At 44.6% G+C, this 19,702-nt stretch overlaps 1 protein-coding gene across 8 annotated transcripts in view; it reads left to right on the forward strand.

Annotated features, from left to right (window-relative positions):
* The window catches only part of PPP1R12B (protein phosphatase 1 regulatory subunit 12B), a 166,544-nt gene that overhangs the window by 36,940 nt on the left and 109,902 nt on the right, over nucleotides 1-19,702 (forward strand). For 7 of the 8 annotated variants that reach the window (XM_039534407.1, XM_039534408.1, XM_039534401.1 and 4 more), the window contains exons 2-6: nucleotides 637-767; nucleotides 3,069-3,187; nucleotides 9,288-9,447; nucleotides 15,401-15,545; nucleotides 17,751-17,825. In XM_039534407.1, the coding sequence (XP_039390341.1) occupies nucleotides 637-767; nucleotides 3,069-3,187; nucleotides 9,288-9,447; nucleotides 15,401-15,545; nucleotides 17,751-17,825 (630 nt within the window). The remainder of the gene's footprint in view (nucleotides 1-636; nucleotides 768-3,068; nucleotides 3,188-9,287; nucleotides 9,448-15,400; nucleotides 15,546-17,750; nucleotides 17,826-19,702) is intronic. The other variant, XM_039534403.1, reaches the window with a different exon arrangement.

Below are 19,702 nucleotides of genomic sequence, written 5' to 3' on the forward strand. Positions count from 1 at the left end.
GATTAGAACCCCACTCTCTCTTAGCTGCTTGGATTCTGTAGTGCTATTTAACAGGAATAGTCAGATTTAATTTTAGTTTGTAAAGTAAGCAAAAACTACTCTTAATAAATGAGTTTGAGTAACAATATGACATTTTTATGTTGTCACTTCTCAGTAAAATTTCATTTTCACTACGGAGTCATCTGTATAAAGGGGCAAATATCCCATTTGCAGAAGTTCTGATTTTCCTGCATGTTTGACTGTTAATTTCCCTGAACTCATACTTTGGCTGCACAACCCTAATGCAATAGTTATTTCCTGGAGTGTCCTGGCATTCATGTCATTGAAACTTTTCTGGAACAGCATGATCTAAATAAATCTACAAGTTGCCTTGCTTACAGGAATCTAATGCCATACTTAAGATGAATATAGACAGATCACTTTACAGCATGATCCTTTCCTCTGAGGCAGGGTGTGTATGGGGAGGGAGGGAACAGGACAAACCAGTATAGAGATATCAGAGGCAGAGCTGTCAGGTAGACAGACATCAGTGAGCAGGCATAGTGTGGGTGTGAAGCCTAGGTATCACTTACTGCTAGTAAACCGAAAATGGAAGTTGTTTACTATATTTAACACCACCTGCTTCCTCCCCCATAGGCCTGTATAGACGAGAACCTGGACATGGTGAAGTTCCTGGTAGAAAATGGAGCCAGTGTAAACCAGCAGGATAATGAGGGCTGGACCCCCCTTCATGCTGTGGCATCCTGTGGCTATCTGAACATAGCAGAGTGAGTGAGTTTCAAGCTGTCATGGGTATTTACAATAACAAATTCCACACCCTCCTCCTCAGATCTGGCACAGGGAAGGCTGATGCCATGTGACTCAGAACAGCAGATGTTGGTAATGCTAAGTTAAAAGGACAGAAGATAAGTTGTTTTTAGTCTTTGCTACTGATTGTAGGGGTTTGGGTGGAAGATGTCACCAGTCTGCCTTTTGATAATTGCATCTGAAGTGCTTAATGCAATGTCAGATATCTAAGCTAAAACAGAAGCACAATGACTGGCCGTGTGCACACTAGAGAAACGAGGTGGGTGAGGTAATATCTTTTATTGAACCAACTTCTGTTGATGAGAGAGACAAGCTTTCAAACTTACACAGAGCTCTTCTTCCGGTCACATTAGTAAAGCACAAATCAGCTGCAGCTCAACTGCTTGCTGAGCAGCTGTGCCTGTCCCCCTTCGAAAGGGAATGCATGCAGAATTTTAAACTTTACAGAGGGGCTTTGGGACTGAAAAGGTTCTATTTTTGGTGTACATTTGAAAAACGTAAAAGGTGTATAATTACCGTGATGCTGTTACTCCAGTTTAAACCCCTACTGTCAGACATGGTGCACAAGTGTAAAGTGGTTAAATTATTGGATTAAGCAGCACCAGTGTAAAGCCTTGCTTTTTATGCCCATGCAGCACCTCTGACTAGGGGTTTGAAGGATAACTATAGTTATGTTCTCTTGAAAATGTTCCTAATGTAGACAGGTTCTTGGAGCAGGGCTGTCCTTACCCATACGCAAAGTACACAGCTGCGTAGGGCACCAGAAAATTTGGGGCACCACATTTCCTGGTGCCCTGCGTAGCTGTGTGCTGCTCCAGCCCCTGATCCGCCTCTTCCCCATGGCCCCTGCCCCTTCCCCGCCCCCACTCCCCTTAAGGCTTGTCTACATGGAGACACTCAGAAAAGTTAATACAAATTAACTAAAGCTTTGGATTTGTTAAATTGCACCTATGTGGACACTCTCATTCAGAATTAAAGTAGGCTTAATTTGGTGTAGATAAGATCATAGAGTGAGTGACTTGCTTCTCAAGATTACTCTGACTTCAGTACTTGGAATCAATAAGTGTGCTGAGAGGACTAACACTCTGCAATTGACCGTGGTATTCATTCCAACCCATGGGACCAATAACTCTAGTTGCATTGGGGGAGATGTTATGATGTTAGATTTGTTGTTCTAAGCCAGCCAGTTACTGTGAGCATCTGTTTCAGAAAGTGGAATAATTGGAATCAAAATATTGTAAAACTAAGCCATAGGGTTCTCATTTGGTTGAGCTGTGGTTCCGAAAAGCAGACTGGCTCATACCCAAGGCAAATAGAAATTAGCAATTTTTTCTTCAATCGCTGCTCCATGCACTGTCCTAACCCAAGAAATGTCCACTACAGTTCAGTTACTCCCGTCTTCTCGTGGGTGGCCTTTTGCCTGAGTGACCCAGGCAAACTCTGCACCATTGCACTGATGGTGAGTGGCAGGGAATGCTAATTTCCAATGGCAAAGGGTTAAGGAAGGTGTTTTTTGTGTGTTTAACTTGGGTGAGGAAGAACATTTTGACAAAGATGTGTAACATTTTTGATAGAGGACATTTAGGGGAAGCTCAAGTATAAAATGATAAAATTGGCATCAAATATCAATGCAATTTCTGCATATCCTAAAACCCCATCAAAGATGATATGGAGCTAATAAGCTTAATGAATGTGCAGAGTTTGGGGAACAGCTACTGTTTTTTCATGTCTAAATCCAGAGCGTAGAGAAGCTTCCAGATACTGTTTAAAACTTTAGGCTTCCTCCTCCAGAGAAGCTTTCAATGCTAGATAAGCTTCGCAAATTTCAAATAAGCTTTTCTGAAAGGGATGAGAATAAGGAAACAATATTTTTCCTGCCACTCCCTCCCTAACCTGTAAGACCTTTAACTGAGAACGTTGCTAGTTTGTCACATTCTTTAATGACATGCAGGCTGAAGGAGGAATTGCCTGCTCTTGTATGAACTTTTGATTCGCTTATAAAAAGGGAAGTGGAAGAACATAATGAAGATCAGTCTTGTTTGGTTTTTTTAACTGGCTGTATAGAAATAGGTGTATATCAACTGTTTGCATGGGCTGCGATGGAGGAGCAGCAGGAGTTCTAAACTCTAAATTGAGAGGCTTACAGAGCAGTCTCATTTGGGACCTCACTTGAATCAGAAAACCAGATACTCTGTTCTGTCATATATGAATTTCAAATCTGGTAACAGTCTGATACATCAGTATGGGTCTAATTTGTATAGATACTTGCTCAGCCATGGAGCCAACGTGGCTGCTGTGAACAGTGAAGGTGAAGTCCCATCTGACCTTGCAGAGGAAGCAGCCATGAAGGACCTGCTTCTGGAACAAGTAAAGAAACAAGGTAAGGCAGCTGTGCACTTGAACATGCTTCCTTTGGGCCTTCTAGGGTCTTCATAAGGAAACTGGATATACTAGAGGTCTTGATGAAGCTGAAATCTGGCCTAAGGAGTAGCAGAACAATTTAACTTTGATGGCCTGGCATTAGAATCATTGTATAAAACACACTGTGATATAGTTCACAAATTACTAATACTTAGTTTCCATTCTGCATCCTCTGTAAAAGGGCTTGTGCAAAGAAGGCAAAATACAACATGGCTGAAAATGATAATACCTCATGCAGGATTTCTTTACTCTCAGATTAAGTTAAATTCAGGTCTCTGATATCCAGAGTGGATTGATTTAAATCAGTGACTTAAATCACTGATTTAAAATAATCAGCCACAAAATTTTGATTTAAATAATTTGTTTTAATCTTGTGTTGCACTTGTACTTTTGAGTTACTTTTCTAATCAAAGGTTGATTCTCATTGTTTGATAGCCATAAAACATGTTGATTTGCAACTGAAATAGCCTTTACATTAAATTTGGTACTTTTTACTAACCAGGATGGTACACTATATTATTTATACACAATTATTTAAGCAATTATAAAGGTTACATTTATTCAGTTTCTTAACATTTTTTGTTAGAAAATGGTGACTCATTTCTTTACTAGATTATTTTTTACTTGTGATTTGTCAAGCTGCATTTGGATGGAGATTGGAATTCAATTAAATGCACCAAAGCATTTTAAAATTGTCTTTATAAAAATACCTTAAAGTTCTGGATACATAGGAAAAAAGTAAGTTTCCCATAACATGTTTTACATTTAATGCTGATTTATTAAACAGAAGTACTATCTGTTGTTAATTAATTGAACTGATTGTGTCTGGTTACCATGTCCTGCAAGATTTTAGAAATAGTAGAATCATAGAATCATAGAATCTCAGGGTTGGAAGGGACCTCAGGAGGTCATCTAGTCCAACCCCCTGCTCAAAGCAGGACCAAACCCAACTAAATCATCCCAGCCAGGGCTTTGTCAAGCCTGACCTTAAAAACCTCTAAGGAAGGAGATTCCACCACCTCCCTAGGTAACCCATTCCAGTTCTTCACCACCCTACTAGTGAAAAGTTTTTCCTAATGTCCAACCTAAACCTCCCCCTCTGCAACTTGAGACCATTACTCCTTGTTCTGTCATCTTCTACCACTGAGAACAGTCTAGATCCATCCTCTTTGGAACCCCCTTTCAGGTAGTTGAAAGCAGCTATCAAATCCCCCCTCATTCTTCTCTTCTGCAGGCTAAACAATCCCAGTTCCCTCAGCCTCTCCTCATAAGTCATGTGCTCCAGCCCCCTAATCATTTTTGTTGCCCTCCGCTGGACTCTCTCCAATTTATCCACATCCTTCTTGTAGTGTGGGGCCCAAAACTGGACACAGTACTCCAAATGAGGCCTCACCAGTGCTGAATAGAGGGGAATGATCACATCCCTCGATCTGCTGGCAATGGCCCCTACTTATACAACCCAAAATGCCATTAGCCTTCTTGGCAACAAGGGCACACTGTTGACTCATATTCAGCTTTTCGTCCACCATAACCCCTAGGTCCTTTTCTGCAGAACTGCTGCCCAGCCATTCGGTCCCTAGTCTGTAGCAGTGCATGGGATTCTTCCGTCCTAAGTGCAGGACTCATCATATTTGTCGAACCTCATCATATTTCTTTTGGCCCAATCCTCTAATTTGTCTAGGTCCCTCTGTATCCTAGCCCTACCCTCCAGCGTATCAACCACTCCTCCCAGTTTAGTGTCATCTGCAAACTTGCTAAGGGTGCAGTCCACACCATCCTCCAGATCATTAATGAAGATATTGAACAAAACTGGCCCCAGCACCAGCTCTTGGGGCACTCCACTTGATACCAGCTGCCAACTAGACATGGAACCATCACTACCCGTTGAGCCCGACCATCTAGCCAGTTTTCTATCCATCTTACCGTCCATTCATCCAGCCCAGACTTCTTTAACTTGCTGGCAAGAATACTGTGGGAGACTGTATCAAAAGCTTTGCTAAAGTCCAGAAATAGCACATCCACTACTTTCCCCTCATCCACAGAGCCGGTTATCTCATCATAGAAGGCAATTAGGTTAGTCAGGCATGACTTGCCCTTGGTGAATCCATGCTGACTGTTCCTGATCACTTTCCCCTCCTTTAAGTGGTTCAGGATTGATTCCTTGAGGACCTGTTCCATGATTTTTCCAGGGACGGAGGTGAGACTGACTGGCCTGTAGTTCCCTGGATCTTCCTTCTTCCCTTTTTTAAAGATGGGCACTACATTAGCTTTTTTCCAGTCATCCGGGACCTCCCCCGATCACCATGATTTTTCAAAGATAATGGCCAATGGCTCTGCAATCTCATTGGCCAACTCCTTTAGCACCCTCGGATGCAGCGCATCCGGCCCCATGGACTTGTGCTCGTCCAGCTTTTCTAAATAGTCCCGAACTACTACTTTCTCCACAGAGAGCTGGTCACCTCCTCCCCATACCGTGCTGCAGAGTGCAGCTGTCTGGGAGCTGACCTTGTCTGTGAAGACAGAGGCAAAAAAAAGCATTGAGTACACTAGCTTTCTCCACATTCTCTGTCACTAGGTTCCCTCCCTCATTCAGCAAGGGGCCCACACTTTCCTTGACTTTCTTCTTGTTGCTAACATACCTGAAGAAACCCTTCTTGTTACTCCTAACATCTCCGGCTAGCTGCAACTCCAAGTGTGATTTGGCCTTCCTAATTTCACTCCTGCATGCCTGAGCAATACTTTTATACTCCTCCCTGGTTATTTGTCCAATCTTCCACTTCTTGTAAGCTGTTTATTTGTGTTTAAGACGAGCAAGGATTTCACTGTTAAGCCAAGCTGGTCGCCTGCCATATTTACTTTTCTTCCTACACATCGGGATGGTTTGTTCCTGCAACCTCAATAAGGATTCTTTAAAATACAGCCAGCTTTCCTCGACTCCTTTCCCCATCATGTTATTCTCCCAGGGGAGTAAATACCATCCTCTCACATGATTTTTATTCATTGATTGAAAGGGGCATTTTTCCTGCTTTTTCAACTCGCAATTGGTTTTTCAACTCTGAATGAACTAGTCATTGAACTGAACTAGTTGAATGAATTGAAATGATGAAAACATTCTCTGTACATGCAGACGAGGTTACTCTTGTCAAAAGCTGGTTTAGCACTTCAACAAACTCTGGCTGTAGGTGCTTAGCCAGTGACTTCAAGTTCAGTGGTTTGACTTTATTTAAAACTTTGGCAGCAATAGTACCATTTGAATATTTTTTCTTTAATTTAAATGATTTTAATAATTATAGTAAATTTAGGCCTTAAAATTGAAGTTGAAATAATGACAACTCATATTATGTTTATTTTTAAAAAGAAAAATGTCTTTAAATACAAATCCAGTTTGAATAAAAGATTTTTTTTAAACCAGCTAATTGATTTTTATCCAGCCAGTTGGTATCTGTGAAGTCCTAACTTCACTGAGGTCTGTTATAATATTGCCATCATGTTATTCCTAGCAAGAAAAACTATTGCAACTTGGATTTGCATTTGATATTTTTCTCCACTGGGAACAGCAAAGGTCTTGTCTATACTGGGGTTTTATAGCAGCTACACTGTTTTAAAAAGCGTCTTATGTCTGTGTAGTTTGCGCCAGTTTCAAACCAACTGCACTGCACTGGTGCAAGTTGCTCTTTACAACAATGAAAAGCATTGGTGCTAGTTATGATGATTAGGGCCCTACCAATTTCAAGGCCGTGAAAAACATGTCACGGACCATGAAATCAGCCTTTCCCTGTGAAATCTGATCTCCCCTGCTGCTGGGAACCTGGGGGTCCTAGCTGCTATTCCGGCCGCGGGTCAGGAGTTGTCCTTCCTCTGCACGGCTGCTTTTGGTGGGGAGATCAGACCCACCTCCACAGGCGGCACAGAAATGAGTGGTACGCCCTCACTTCTGTGCTGCTGCAGCCCAGGAGCTGGGCTCTGGGCTTCCATTCCCCCCCAGTGGCTCCACCCGCAGCACCAGGTGCCAAGCTCAGGTCTTGCTCCCGGTGGCTGCAGCTGGGGCAGCCCAGGCTCTGGGCTTCAGCCCCGCAGCTTCAGCCAGGGCTTAGGGCAGTACAGGCTGGGGCTTCCTCTGCCACTCCAGCCAGAGTAGTGTGGGCTCGGGGCTTCCACCTCCCTTCCCGCCCCAGCAGCTCCAGCCAGGGCAGCGTGGTCTCTGGGTTTCCACACACACACCCCCTCCCCCCCACTCCAGCTGGGGCTCAGGGCTGCCCTGGCTCGAGGCTTCAGCCCCACGACTGCAGCCGGGGCTCAGGGCACCCGGGCTCTGGGCTTCTTCCCCTGCTGCTCCTGTTGGGGGTCAGGGCGACCTGGTAGAAGCTTCTGCCACGGGGCTTCTTCTGGGGCTGTGGCACCTGTTTTTCCTGGGGGCCCAAAAATTGGCCGGGGGCCCCTGCCTTAATCTGTCCCTGGCATGGACTAGCAGCTAGGAGCCCCTGCCTGGGGTGCTCCCAGAAGCATGGGCGAGATCCTACTCACTTCCACCTCCGGGAACCACCTCTAACTGAAGGAAGCTGGGAGGGTGCTGCCTTCAGAGTCCAGCTCTGAACCCAGCACAGAAGTGAGGGTGGCAACGTTGGGACCCCTTTACAACAACTTTGCAATCACCTCCGTGATTCCATTTTGGGCCGGGACCCTCACGGTTACAGCACCATGACATTTCAGATGTAAACATCTGAAGTTATAAAATTTGTCAATTTCATAAAACCCTCTGGTCATGAAAGTGACCAGAATGGACTCTGAATTTGGTAGAGCCCTAATGATGATGTATAACCCCCTGGGGCACACAAGGCCTAAGTGTTCCCTCTACAAGGCACTGCCTAGACTGGCTATCTTTGCGCTGGTGTGGCTAAGCATGTTCTGCACCTCTCCACTGGAAGCTTGCACCAGTGTAAAATTGTGAAGGTCTAAACAGCAGTAAATATACTAACCTGCCTTATCTGCAGCCTTGGGAAGGCACCATTGTAGTCCTTCCTTTTTGGAAGGTTTTCTGTGCTGCTATAAGGGTTAGAGCCTTAACTTTTAAAAATAGAAGCTTAAAGTCTGTAGTAATTAATGGAGCTGGGCCCTTATGCTCAGAGACCGTTTCCGACTTGATATTGGCATCTGGGAGACTGGAATTTTCAAGCCTTGCTTAGGAAGAAACTTGAAAGCCTGCCTAGAAGGTTCGCCAGGAGTTTCTATGGAAAATGTAGCCTTTTCTGAGTTTTACTACATTCCCTTGGAAACGAGAGCCATTTAACTCTGCTTCATTGTTGCATAGCTTACTAATGATGTTGGTGCTGGAGTAGTCTGTGTACTGGAATGAATCCAGCCTTAACCCACATATGCAGCTTAGACGTTGTGTTGGCTGTTTTGTTCCTAAGTGATCTTTGGGGCAGGATCAGTGGCTCCATTATTATAGGAATGTGATGAATCTTGTTCCCTTCCATGTGGGCGCACACCAACATGTCTGTTCGCATTTCTGCGGTCATTTAAATTCATCACCTATTTCTTTGCAATACAACACATTGACTTCAGTGAGTTTTGGGCATGCAGGAATGCACTGTTAATAAGCTCATTTATCAATATTTTTGGGGTTTTTTTAACCTTGCAAAAAGCGTCTGAGGTGCATCTCATCAGCTGTACACAATAGATTAAATGTATATTCATGTTTAAATCAGTTTGTTAGACTGTTCTTTAGGCTGTGCTTGACTCTTTTCAAGCTAGGTCTGCATTATTGAGGACCCAATTCTTGCACCCATATCTGATTCATGCTTTACCTAGCAATTAATTGTGGGCTGGCTTATGAATGAGACTCTCAATTTTAAGTATTATTAATATTAGTGAATTTGTTTCTATTGAGGGTGGTTCAGGAGTTCTCCTACATCCTAGGAAATGCTGTTAGTGAGCTTGTGGAAGACATTGCAAAACGGCCAAAATTTTTGTTAAAATTATTCCATTTTAAATTGACGCACAAGTACAGGTGAGTTTTGGTTTGATTTTGTTTTTCCATCTGTGATCTGCTCCCACAGGGGTGGACCTGGACTTGGCAAGGAAAGAGGAAGAGCAACAGATGCAGCAGGATGCACGGCAGTGGCTGAACAGTGGGAAGCTTGAGGATATAAAGCAACCTCGGTCAGGTGCTACTGCTCTGCATGTAGCTGCAGCCAAGGGCTACTCTGAAGTCATGAGGTAATGACGCCTTTACATCGGTCAGTGCCTTGCTTTCAGTTCTGTTGTGGAAAGGGGCGTTCCTAGTGCCCTAGTTGAAGGTGGGGTTTGCTTTGAGAGTGTGGGTGGTGGAAGAGTTAGGCACCCAACTCCCATTCAATCTCAGCTGTTCCGTTTATAAATATATGCACCCCAAAAGATGCCCATCCAAAGCTCTGGGTGCCTCGGGGTGTTTCTTAGCCTGAAATTGAAATGATAAGGTGTGTGCCTCTCCTTCCCCTTGCCATGTGACCTTAGGGGAGAATTGCAGAGAGGAGCCAACCAGACTCCAGCCTGTAGGAGCAGAAGCAACTACAGCAGGGATCTGGGGACATTCTCATCAAATGTTTTCAGATGTCTTGTGCCCTGTGCTGATTGGCTGTTTACTCCAACCTTCCCACTTCCTCTAACTCAGTCTCTTCACCTGCCCCTCCTACCCTCACTCTCTCTTCGTTCCATAAACTGATCCCCTCCCAAGTAAACCTACCCAAAAGAAGGAGAAAAAATATGGAGCTATGTGACATTTGCCACGATCACATTGTTGACTTTGCTGGTGTGTTCTACCCCATCCCCCACCCTGTCTCTGTCTTGTATATTTAGACAACACTGTCTCATGGCTTCCTTGTACTTCGCCATCTGTCTGCATCCATCTACATGTAGATTGTTTGCTCTCCAGGGCAGGGACTGTCGTCTTGCTCTATTTTTTATGCTCCTAGCACAGTGGGACTCTGGTCCATGACTGAGGCTTCTAGGCGCTATAGTAATACAAAGTACCATATATACTCGTTCATTAGCCCATTCGTTTATAAGCTGACCCCCCAAGATGGTTAGGTAAAAATAGCAAAAACTATATGACCCTTTCATAAGCCAACCATATATTTCAGGGTTTGGCAAACTTTGGCTCCCGACCCATCAGGGTAAGCTACTGGCGGGTCGGGACGTTTTGTTTACTTGGAGCGTCTGCAGGTGCGGAGCCCCTCAGCTCCTAGTGGCGGCGGTTTGCCGTTCCCAGCCAATGGGAGCTGCGGGAAGCGATGCGCCACTTACAACAGCTCCCACTGGCTGGGAACGGCGAACCGCGGCTACAGGGAGCTGAGTGGCTCCATGCCTGAAGACGCTCCAGGTAAACAAAATGACAATGTATTAGATATTCAATTCAATGATTCCATAGAGTTTAAAATCATCACATTTTGGTGTAGACCCGTTTATAAGTGGACCCCCACTCTTTGATGTGTCACTCTTTTACCAAAAATTTTCGGCTTATGAACGAGTATATGCTGTAATATAATGTAGCACTTCTGTAGGGTTAATTCTTGACTATGCAGAGTTGGGAGTTGCAGGTTAAATGTTATTGCAGGATAAAAGTGATTGCAGTCTGTGTACCAAATGTGTTTTGCCTGGAAACTCTGGGTTGAAGTGTAACTAATTATTTGCAGGAAACTAATGACTGGCAGTCAATGGTACAGTGATGTACCAGTTATGTAATATTAAGCTTTACTGCTTTTTGCATGTAACTATTGGTCCCCCATAACTTGAGCCCCTGTCGCACTCTTTCCTATACATATGCTAAATAAGTTAAATTAGTCTTGCAAAATTGTTGTTTGAACTTATCAGCCTAGGGAAAAAGACACTGGCCAGTCCTCTCTTAACACGCACATTCCACTTAGGGCTTGTCTACACCACACAGCTTTTAGCGACATGGCTGTGTCGACACAGCCTTGTTGCTAAACATCGGTGTGTGTAAACGCTCTTTGTCGGCACTTTTGCCGACAAAATACTTCCAGCCCTGTGAGCGGCGTTCGCTTTGTCGGCAGGAGAGCGCTCCTGCCGACAATGCCGCATTCACACTGCCAGTTGCCCCGGCAAAACTTTTGTCTTTCCAGGGGGGCGGGGGAGAGGGGCTTTTTTAAGTAGTCGTGAAAGACAAAAGTTTTGTTGACAGCTTGGCAGTGTAGACGAGCCCTTAGTGCTGCTTGCAGTTTCTATAATGGAGACGTTGAACTTGGACTGCTGCTGAGCTGAAGCTGCTTGGCTCCTCTGATAAGCCTGTGAGTGTAAAAGCAGCAACCCCTGAGCAGCCTAGTAACGTACTTGGGCAAACGGAACTGAGGGTACGTCCAGACTACATATCGGCAGGTAGTGATCGATCCCCGAACATGTTTCCTGTCGACTCTGGAACTCCACCGGAGCGAGTGGCGGTAGCGGAGTCGACAGAGGAGCCACGGCCGTCGATCACGTGCTGTGAGGATGGGAGGTGAGTCGGAATAAGATATGTCGATTTCAGCTATGGTATTCCTCTAGCTGAAGTTGCGTATCTTACATCGACACCCTCCCCTCCCCCCCGCCCCAGTGTAGACCAGGCCTTAGTGAGGTTTTCTCCAGCAAGGCATTTTCCAACATTCACCTGTGTGCTTTGTCCCATGCCACCTCTTGTGCTATGGAGGAACACCTTGTAAACTCCCACAAGGCTGCTCCATTGTTCAGGCTCACATCCTCTCTGAAAACTCTCCTCCAGTGTGATGGCTACAAGACACTCAGTTGCGGTTAGGCAGTTGATGTGCTCAGACTGCTGTTTTCATCCAGCTCTTCATAACCATCTCAGTGTTTCCTTGTGCTCCATCATCCGTCTCCACCTGTTGGCTCTTGTCTTATACTTGGATTGTAAGCTCTTTGAGGCGGGGCTGTCTTTGTTCTTTGTATAGCGCCTAATGACACAGTGGGGCCCTGATCAGGGCCCTTGGGCTCAACCGCCGTAAAAATAATGGTGCCTTGTCACGTCTGTCCTTAGCAGTGTTTTGCACACAGTCCAGTAATGAGGTGGCTGCACTTTCCAATAGTCACTGTTGGGCATGGTGCTTATACCTCTTGTGGAGAACTTCCCCTTGCTTCTAGCTATTTCAGAAAATAAAACTGAGCTAATCTTTGATATTTTATGACCACCTTTGAGCTCAAATCTAAACTCTAGTGACTTACACCAAGGGCAGAGAGACAGGAGCTAGCAAACCTCTTGATGAGACACAGAATTGCTCTTTGACCTTGAGCAAGTCTCTTAAAAGCCTTGTTCCCCACTTTCTTCAGCTGGAAAATTAGCTTAAGTCAGCACCTGATTGAAAAGCACGTTTCAGCTGAGCTGCTATGTGAGTCATTTAACAATACTATAGTTAATTAGCACTGAAACACGGGGGTTTAAAAGCAGCAGCAATGTCAAAATCCCAATGCTTCCTCGAATGACAGTGCTATAAAGGCAGCATGCTCTGCCTCTGATCAGTGGTGGCAGTTTGGAATGGCACATAGGTGCTCACTGCCTGTCCAGTGCACCTCTGCCTTAGGGAAGGTTGCTGTGGTGATGTGGGGACTCTTGAAGGTGATGGTGGAATCCCCAAAATACAAATCAAAGAACAGTGGCAAGCATCTCAACACGTAGAGCCCTACTGTGACCTCCCTAAACGTTTAGGTTGGTGGGTGCTTAGTGTTGTTAAAAGGCAGCAGGTCTTGTACTTCTCAGTCACTTTGGCACTCTTGAAAATCCCTTAGGATCTCAACTATGGACACCAGTTTTTTCAAAAACCTTCACATAAAGGTCTTGACTGGGTGCCAGTGTTTCATGGCATCTGCAAAGATCAGATATACAGGTGAGGGGGAAAATCAGACAACGGCATATGTGGCGGAGGTGTTCCCAAAGTGTCTGGCTTGCACCAGGATTTGCTTTTACTGCACAGATCCCAGTCTATTAAGATGCATGTCTTGTAATCCTGATTTGTGGGTTGACTTGTTCATTAGCTGTCAGTCACAGGCAGTGAAATCCTCGCTCCAATCCCTCTCTGGTAGTCCTGCCTCCACTGGCCTGTCAGTCTGTGGAATTTGAGTTGTGCTCTTTGGCCGAACCAGCACTAGACTCTGGTCTGTAGTGAAAGGCAACCAGCTTTTTCTTAGAAGCCATTACTGGGACTTCTCTACCCAAAACTTATTGTGTCTTTGTTTGGCTCCTTCTCTGCCAAACATCTTCACACTGCAGAGATCCCATCTGGCCTCCCCTTCCAAATGCAGGCTTCTTCTTAGAGGTGCTGGGGTAGTGGTGCACAGTGGCTGGACCTCTCCCAAGTCTCCGAGTTCCCCCCAGACTCCCTGCATTGCCAAAGTATGCTTTTGTTTCCAGGCCAATTTTGTGTGTGGCCCTTCTAAGATTTTCCTCCTCAAACTGTTCACTTAGTGGCTCATGCACAGATTATGCTACTTCTCTTTTGTGCATTAGGTGCAATTCAGGATGTTGGGACTTCTAATCCGTAAGGCTTTGCATGGCTTGTCATGGCAACCATGAGTCCCCCTAGGCACTGTCCTACCAGCTGCAATCAGCTGGAATGATCTGGTTAATAGACCCCCAGTAGAAGACAAGGTCTTCCCCTTTTGGTTCTACCAAAGTCACTTTGCCCTTCAGGACAGGCTACAAGTCATGTTTTTTCCATTCTGGTATATCCTGAGTGAGAGGGTCCTGTTGTGGGCTAGGGAAGAATAAATTGACTTTTTTGTCATTTGCCTTTTGATTGTCTTTCATATTATGACTGTCATGTGCCCAAGAGAGTTGACTAACTTATTTAAATTACTAAATTACTCAAGGTAGTTGAATCTAAAGCTGACTGAAGAGTTTCAAAGGGATGTCACAAAACTGGGTGACTGAGCAACAAAATGGCAGACGAAATTCAATGTTAAATGCACAATAATGCACATTGGAAAAATATAATCCCAACCATATATACAAAATGATGGGTTCTAAATTAGCTGTTACCACTCAGAGATCTTGGAGTCACTGTGGATAGTTCTCTGAAAACATCCACTCAATGTGCAGCAGCAGTCAAAAAATCTAATAGAATGTTAAGAACCATTAGGAAAGGGATCGATAATAAGACAGAAAATATCATATTCCCTCTGTATAAATCCATGGTGCACCCACACCTTGGATACTATTTGCAGTTCTGGTTGCCCCATCTCAAAAGTGATATATTAGAATTGGAAAAGGTACAGAGAAAGGCAACAAAAATGATTAGAGGTGTGGAGCAACAAAGCATATGAAGAGAGATTAAAAAGACGGGGGCTTTTTATCTTAAAGAGACTCGGGGATGCTAGAGATCTATAAAATTGTGAATGGTGTAGAGAAAGTGAATTGGGAAATGTTATTTACCCCTTCACATAACACCCAGTGAAATAAATAGGCAGCAGTGTTAAAACAAAGATAAGGAAGTTCTTCATACAACACACAGGGCTTTACTAATTACACGCTGCAGCAGCAGCGCAGAACACACAAACACACCACACACCTCTGCAAAAGCGGCGCGCAAGCGAAGCGCCAGTCAAAGCCCCAGCGCAGCCCCAGCGCCGCGCCGCGCAGTATTGTATTCCGGGGGAGGAGGGGACAGCAGCTGGGAGAGTTTTTTTTCAGCTGGCGCTGGCGCTACACTACTACGCAGCGCTGCTGCCGCGGCAGCGCTTTGAAGTTTAAGTGTAGCCATAGCCACAGTCAACCTGTGGAACTTGTTGCGGGGGGATGCTATGAAGGCCAAAAGTATAACTGGGTTCAAAAAAGAATTAGACAAGTTCATGGAAGATATGTCCATGAATACTATTAGCCAAGATGGTCAGGGACACAACCCCATGCTCTGGGTGTCCCTAAACATCTGACTGCCAGAAGCTAGGACTGGATAATAGGGCGTGGATCACTCAAAATTACCCTGTTCTGTTCATTCCCTCTGAATCATCTGGCACCAACCACTGTCAGAAGACCGGATATTGGGCTTGGAGGGATGGTCTGACGCAGTACGGCCATTGTTACATTCTTATTTGCAAATGAACATAAAAATACGAATGGCCTAATGTTTACCACGCTAACCCCCCAGTATGGCACTTATGCATGGGGATTCATTGTCTTTTTTTCTTTCTTTAGGCTCTTGATCCAAGCTGGGTTTAATTTGAATGTCCAGGACAACGATGGCTGGACTCCACTCCATGCTGCTGCACACTGGGGAGTGAAAGAAGCTTGCACTATCTTGGCTGAAGCGCTCTGTGACATGGACATCAGGAACAAGCTGGTAAGTGAGTGTTAAACTATTGATGCAACTCCAGAGTTCTAGTGACTGTCTGGAAGCAACAATTTTACTGTTATGCTCTGCTCTGCTGAAACAGTCTTTACCTAGAAGAGTCCTGGCCCCTGTTAGGTCAGAGCTGAAGTGTGATTTTTATAGAGAAATGTGCACACACCTCTTTTGCCCATTGCTCAGCTCAGCCATCTGGTAAGTTGCATGAAGACCAGCTCTAATTACCCTGTATAAATTGAAACGTATTTGGAAACACAGAATTTAAAGACTTCCTGTTTCTGAGGCTGCTACCCTCCCTAGTCTTGTGGAAAAAGGTTAGTCAGTGAGTCTTAAAGCTCAGGAATGTAAGGGAGGGGAGTGCAGGGTATCTTCTGTCTTGTTTTAATACTGTCTTGGCAACTTAAAAGTAACCAAAAATCAGTCTTATTTGCATGGGAAATAAGCCAGGTACAAAAAACCTGGTGGTGGTAAACCTAGAGCTTTTAATGGGAAAGCTTTAATTGTGGACATGTAGCTGTGACTGGAAGCCTGTAGCTTTTTGGAGATAACCGATTGGATGCTGAAGGTTTTAAATCCTTTCCATTCACTCTGAACATCTTGGTCATATAAGCTAGGGGAACCTGCAGAATTCTCTAGTTGTGAGGGTGGGAAGCAGAGAGACAGTGTAACTATTTTTTTTGCTGATTACAGTATTCACTTCAGAGCCACATACTGTTAATGTTTAAAAATGTACTTGTCCCCCATGAAACTCCCATCCTGTTCTCCTTTCCTGTTGTTTCTGAACTCTGATGTGTATGAAACTGTTTTTACCTGTCTAAACTGCTTCCTGCCTGAATTGATTCAGTGCTGTGATATCATGGCCACTTCTTTGGCAGTGGATTGAGACTATACCTGCTAGAGCAACATCAGTGAATGAATCCAGGCAGGAGGCTTAGGCGGCTGAGAGAACAAATTATTTTTTTAAAGTGTCTGGCTGAGTTTGGCATTTTCCTCCTTGTATAAATGAGGAATAGAGTAACATCTGCTTGTAGTGGAAATTGATTTGAAAAATTACACTTGTGATTCATTCGGTTTATTTTTGTTTGTATGATCATTCACCTAAGGCCTGATCTGGCAAAGAGAACCACATGGACAGACCCCTGTCACCCCGGATTGGGACCGAATTTGCAAAATTCTGTAATCTTCAATGGTTGTCTTGGTAACTGCTGCAAATTAGTGAGGTTCTACTGCCTTATTGCTCTGCAAACAATCCCTTTGAAAGTTAAGTGGGTCATAATATCTTTAGTGATCTGGCTATGGGTTGTAAATTCCCTGGCCAGGAGCTGTGGCCTGTCAGTCTTCATTTAATCAACAGCCATCAGGTTTCATTATTAATGTGATTAATAAGGTGGCTGAGTATTTTGATTAAAATGACAGTGTTGCAGGTCTCTTGCATTACATCCCAATGTGGCCTCCTAGTTATTTTATACACCTCTGCCCCGATATAACGCTGTCCTCGGGAGCCAAACAATCTTACTGCATTATAGGTGAAACCATGTTATATCAAATTTGTTTTAATCCGCTGGAGTACGCAGCCCTGCCCTCCGGAGCGCTACTTTACTGCATTATATCCGAATTTGTGTTATATCGGGTCACGTTATATCAGAGTAGTGGTGTATTTATGTATAACAGTTCAGGACAGAGACCCCTCAGCGTTGTCCTGTTGATGGCTGCATTGGCAGATTGCCAGGAGCTTAGGGTGCACTAATGAATAGGGCAGGTTGAGGTCACCCTCATCCTTAATGTAGATGTGCAATTTTTGGAGAGCACGTGACCCAAATGCAATAGTTCTTGCTGCTGAGTTGGAGCATGGGATCTCATTTTCTCTAAGCTGCATTTGTAATAAAGGTGAGTCTGGCCATGGGTTGCATTATAAAACTGCAGCCTCTGCTTTTGGCCATTCCTAGTCTAGGAATTAAGTGACTATGGCAGAATGACATGAGGGCTGTCTTCTCTGCCATCCCATTCCATATGTCACCTGGCAGTTGGAGGTCCAAGTAGGTCTCTGAAGGTGGGGGTCTCCTGCTTGCATACTGCGGCAGGGAGTTCAGTTCTTTTATCCACATTTCTCACATATTAACGAAGAACATTAAAGAACATTTCTCACATATTAACGAAGCTTGGATGGTGCCTTTGTTTTCTAATTGCCCATGTCATCAGGGCCAGACACCATTTGATGTGGCTGATGAGGGACTGGTTGAGCACTTGGAGATGCTGCAGAAAAAACAGAATGTGGTGAGTTTTTGGCTGACCTCTTTCTTGCTTTCTAAGTAGCTCTCTCTGCATGGATAATCTAACATACATATGATGTCTCAGTGGAGGCATGAAACTATGTGCCATCATTTTTAGATAATCGGGAGACATTAAACGTAATGGAATACTTAAAGTTCCAGAACCGGTTTGCTAGCAACTCAGCTGTAGCAAGAGGGGCAATGATTTATCAACATCTGGCATTCTAGACATTGAGTGTAGCTGTACAGTTAATCTTTATATTTACCATTGTCCCTAAATCTCTTGTTTCTGGGAGATACTTGCATAGCAACTAAGGAATGCTTATGGTTACTATAACTTCACGTAAGAGAAGGTGACTCAAACACTGTGTCCTGCTGTATTCTGAACTGGTATATTTGTTTCTGTATTGTCTTTTAGAAGAGCAAGGCTGAGTGAGGGAGAAGTATTTATAAGTTACTATGTGAACCCCAACATTTTCAAACCCACACTAAATAGTATGTCATCTTGTGATATGGTGGAAGCCTTTGGTGAAGGTGGTGAGGGTAGCGAGCTGATAGCAAAAAACTGTGTGTCCTGAGATCAAATGAAAACTGATCCTCATATTGCAGCATTGGCCTGGAGTTGCATTCCTTCCTAGTCCATCTCAGACTTGCCACACATTCATTGATGTCACCAAGATCCAATCAAGCAAAAAAAAAAAAAAATCCAGCCAGAATGCAGCATAACATGGTGGAATTAAGGCGGTGTTGCTAGAGAGTAAACGTTAGCTATAAAAACATGGTGGTGATACCAGTACTTACAGCTTTGAGGAATAGGGCAGTGAGAGAGAGAGAGAGAACCCAGAATTCTGGTTGCATCTTTTTTTCTTTTCTAAAACTGTTTTTAATGTGAACCAACTTCTCAGCAAAGTAGGGGAACTGATAAACTAATATATAAACAGAGTTCTTTAGGCTTTTCTCCCAGGAAGTGTGAACCAGCCTAATGCAGAAAACTGCACTCCAAAAAAAAAAAAAATACACGTACAAATTCTCTTGCATATAGCATAAAAAAACTGCTATAACATGCATGAACAGGCCATACACAAATTTCTTAATGAATCTTGCCATATTTCTTTCAGGCAGGACCAGGAAAAATGGTGGGATGTCTTCTGTGTTCTCACCTAACCTTAGGCTAAATGAGGCACTCAGAGCTCTTAGGAGAAGCTCTATATTTCAAGTCATGAATAACTTTCCTGGGCTTATGTCTGTTGGAATCATCGAATCATAGACCTTAAGGTCAGAAGGGACCATTATGATCAGCTGGTCCAACCTCCTGCACAACGCAGGCCACAGAATCTCACCCACTCACTCCTGTAACAAACCTCTAACCTATATCTGAGCCATTGAAGTCCTCAAATCATGGCTTTAAGACTTCAAGGTGCAGAGGATCCTCCAGCAAGTGATCGGGTCCCCCGCTACAGAAGAAGGCAAAAAAACCACAGAGCCTCTGCCAATCTGCCCTGGGGGAAAATTCTTTCCCGATCCCAAATGTGGCATGCATTCAAAGATGTGAATATGTTTGTGCTTCTTACATGTCCAGAGGGATTCTGGGCCTCTCTATCAGCAGAGGACAGGGCCTGCTCTACATATTCGGCCGCCCCAAGCAGTCATGCGCGGGAGACACCCTGGAGCCCCGGGAGCAGCGGGCCTCCCGCTGGCTTGACTGGTGAGGGTCCGCTAGTCGCGTGGCTCGGCTGGACCTCCCGCAGCTGCGGACGGTTGGCTGGTCCGGCGGCTCCGGTTGAGCTGCCGCAGTCATGCCTGCGGCAGGTCCAGCCGAGCGACCAGCGAACCGTCCGCAGTCATGCCTGCGGCAGGTACGGTCGTCCCGGGGTTCCGGTG

Source organism: Mauremys reevesii, linkage group 4 (genome assembly GCF_016161935.1).
Source record: "Mauremys reevesii isolate NIE-2019 linkage group 4, ASM1616193v1, whole genome shotgun sequence".
Lineage (NCBI taxonomy): Eukaryota > Metazoa > Chordata > Testudines > Geoemydidae > Mauremys > Mauremys reevesii.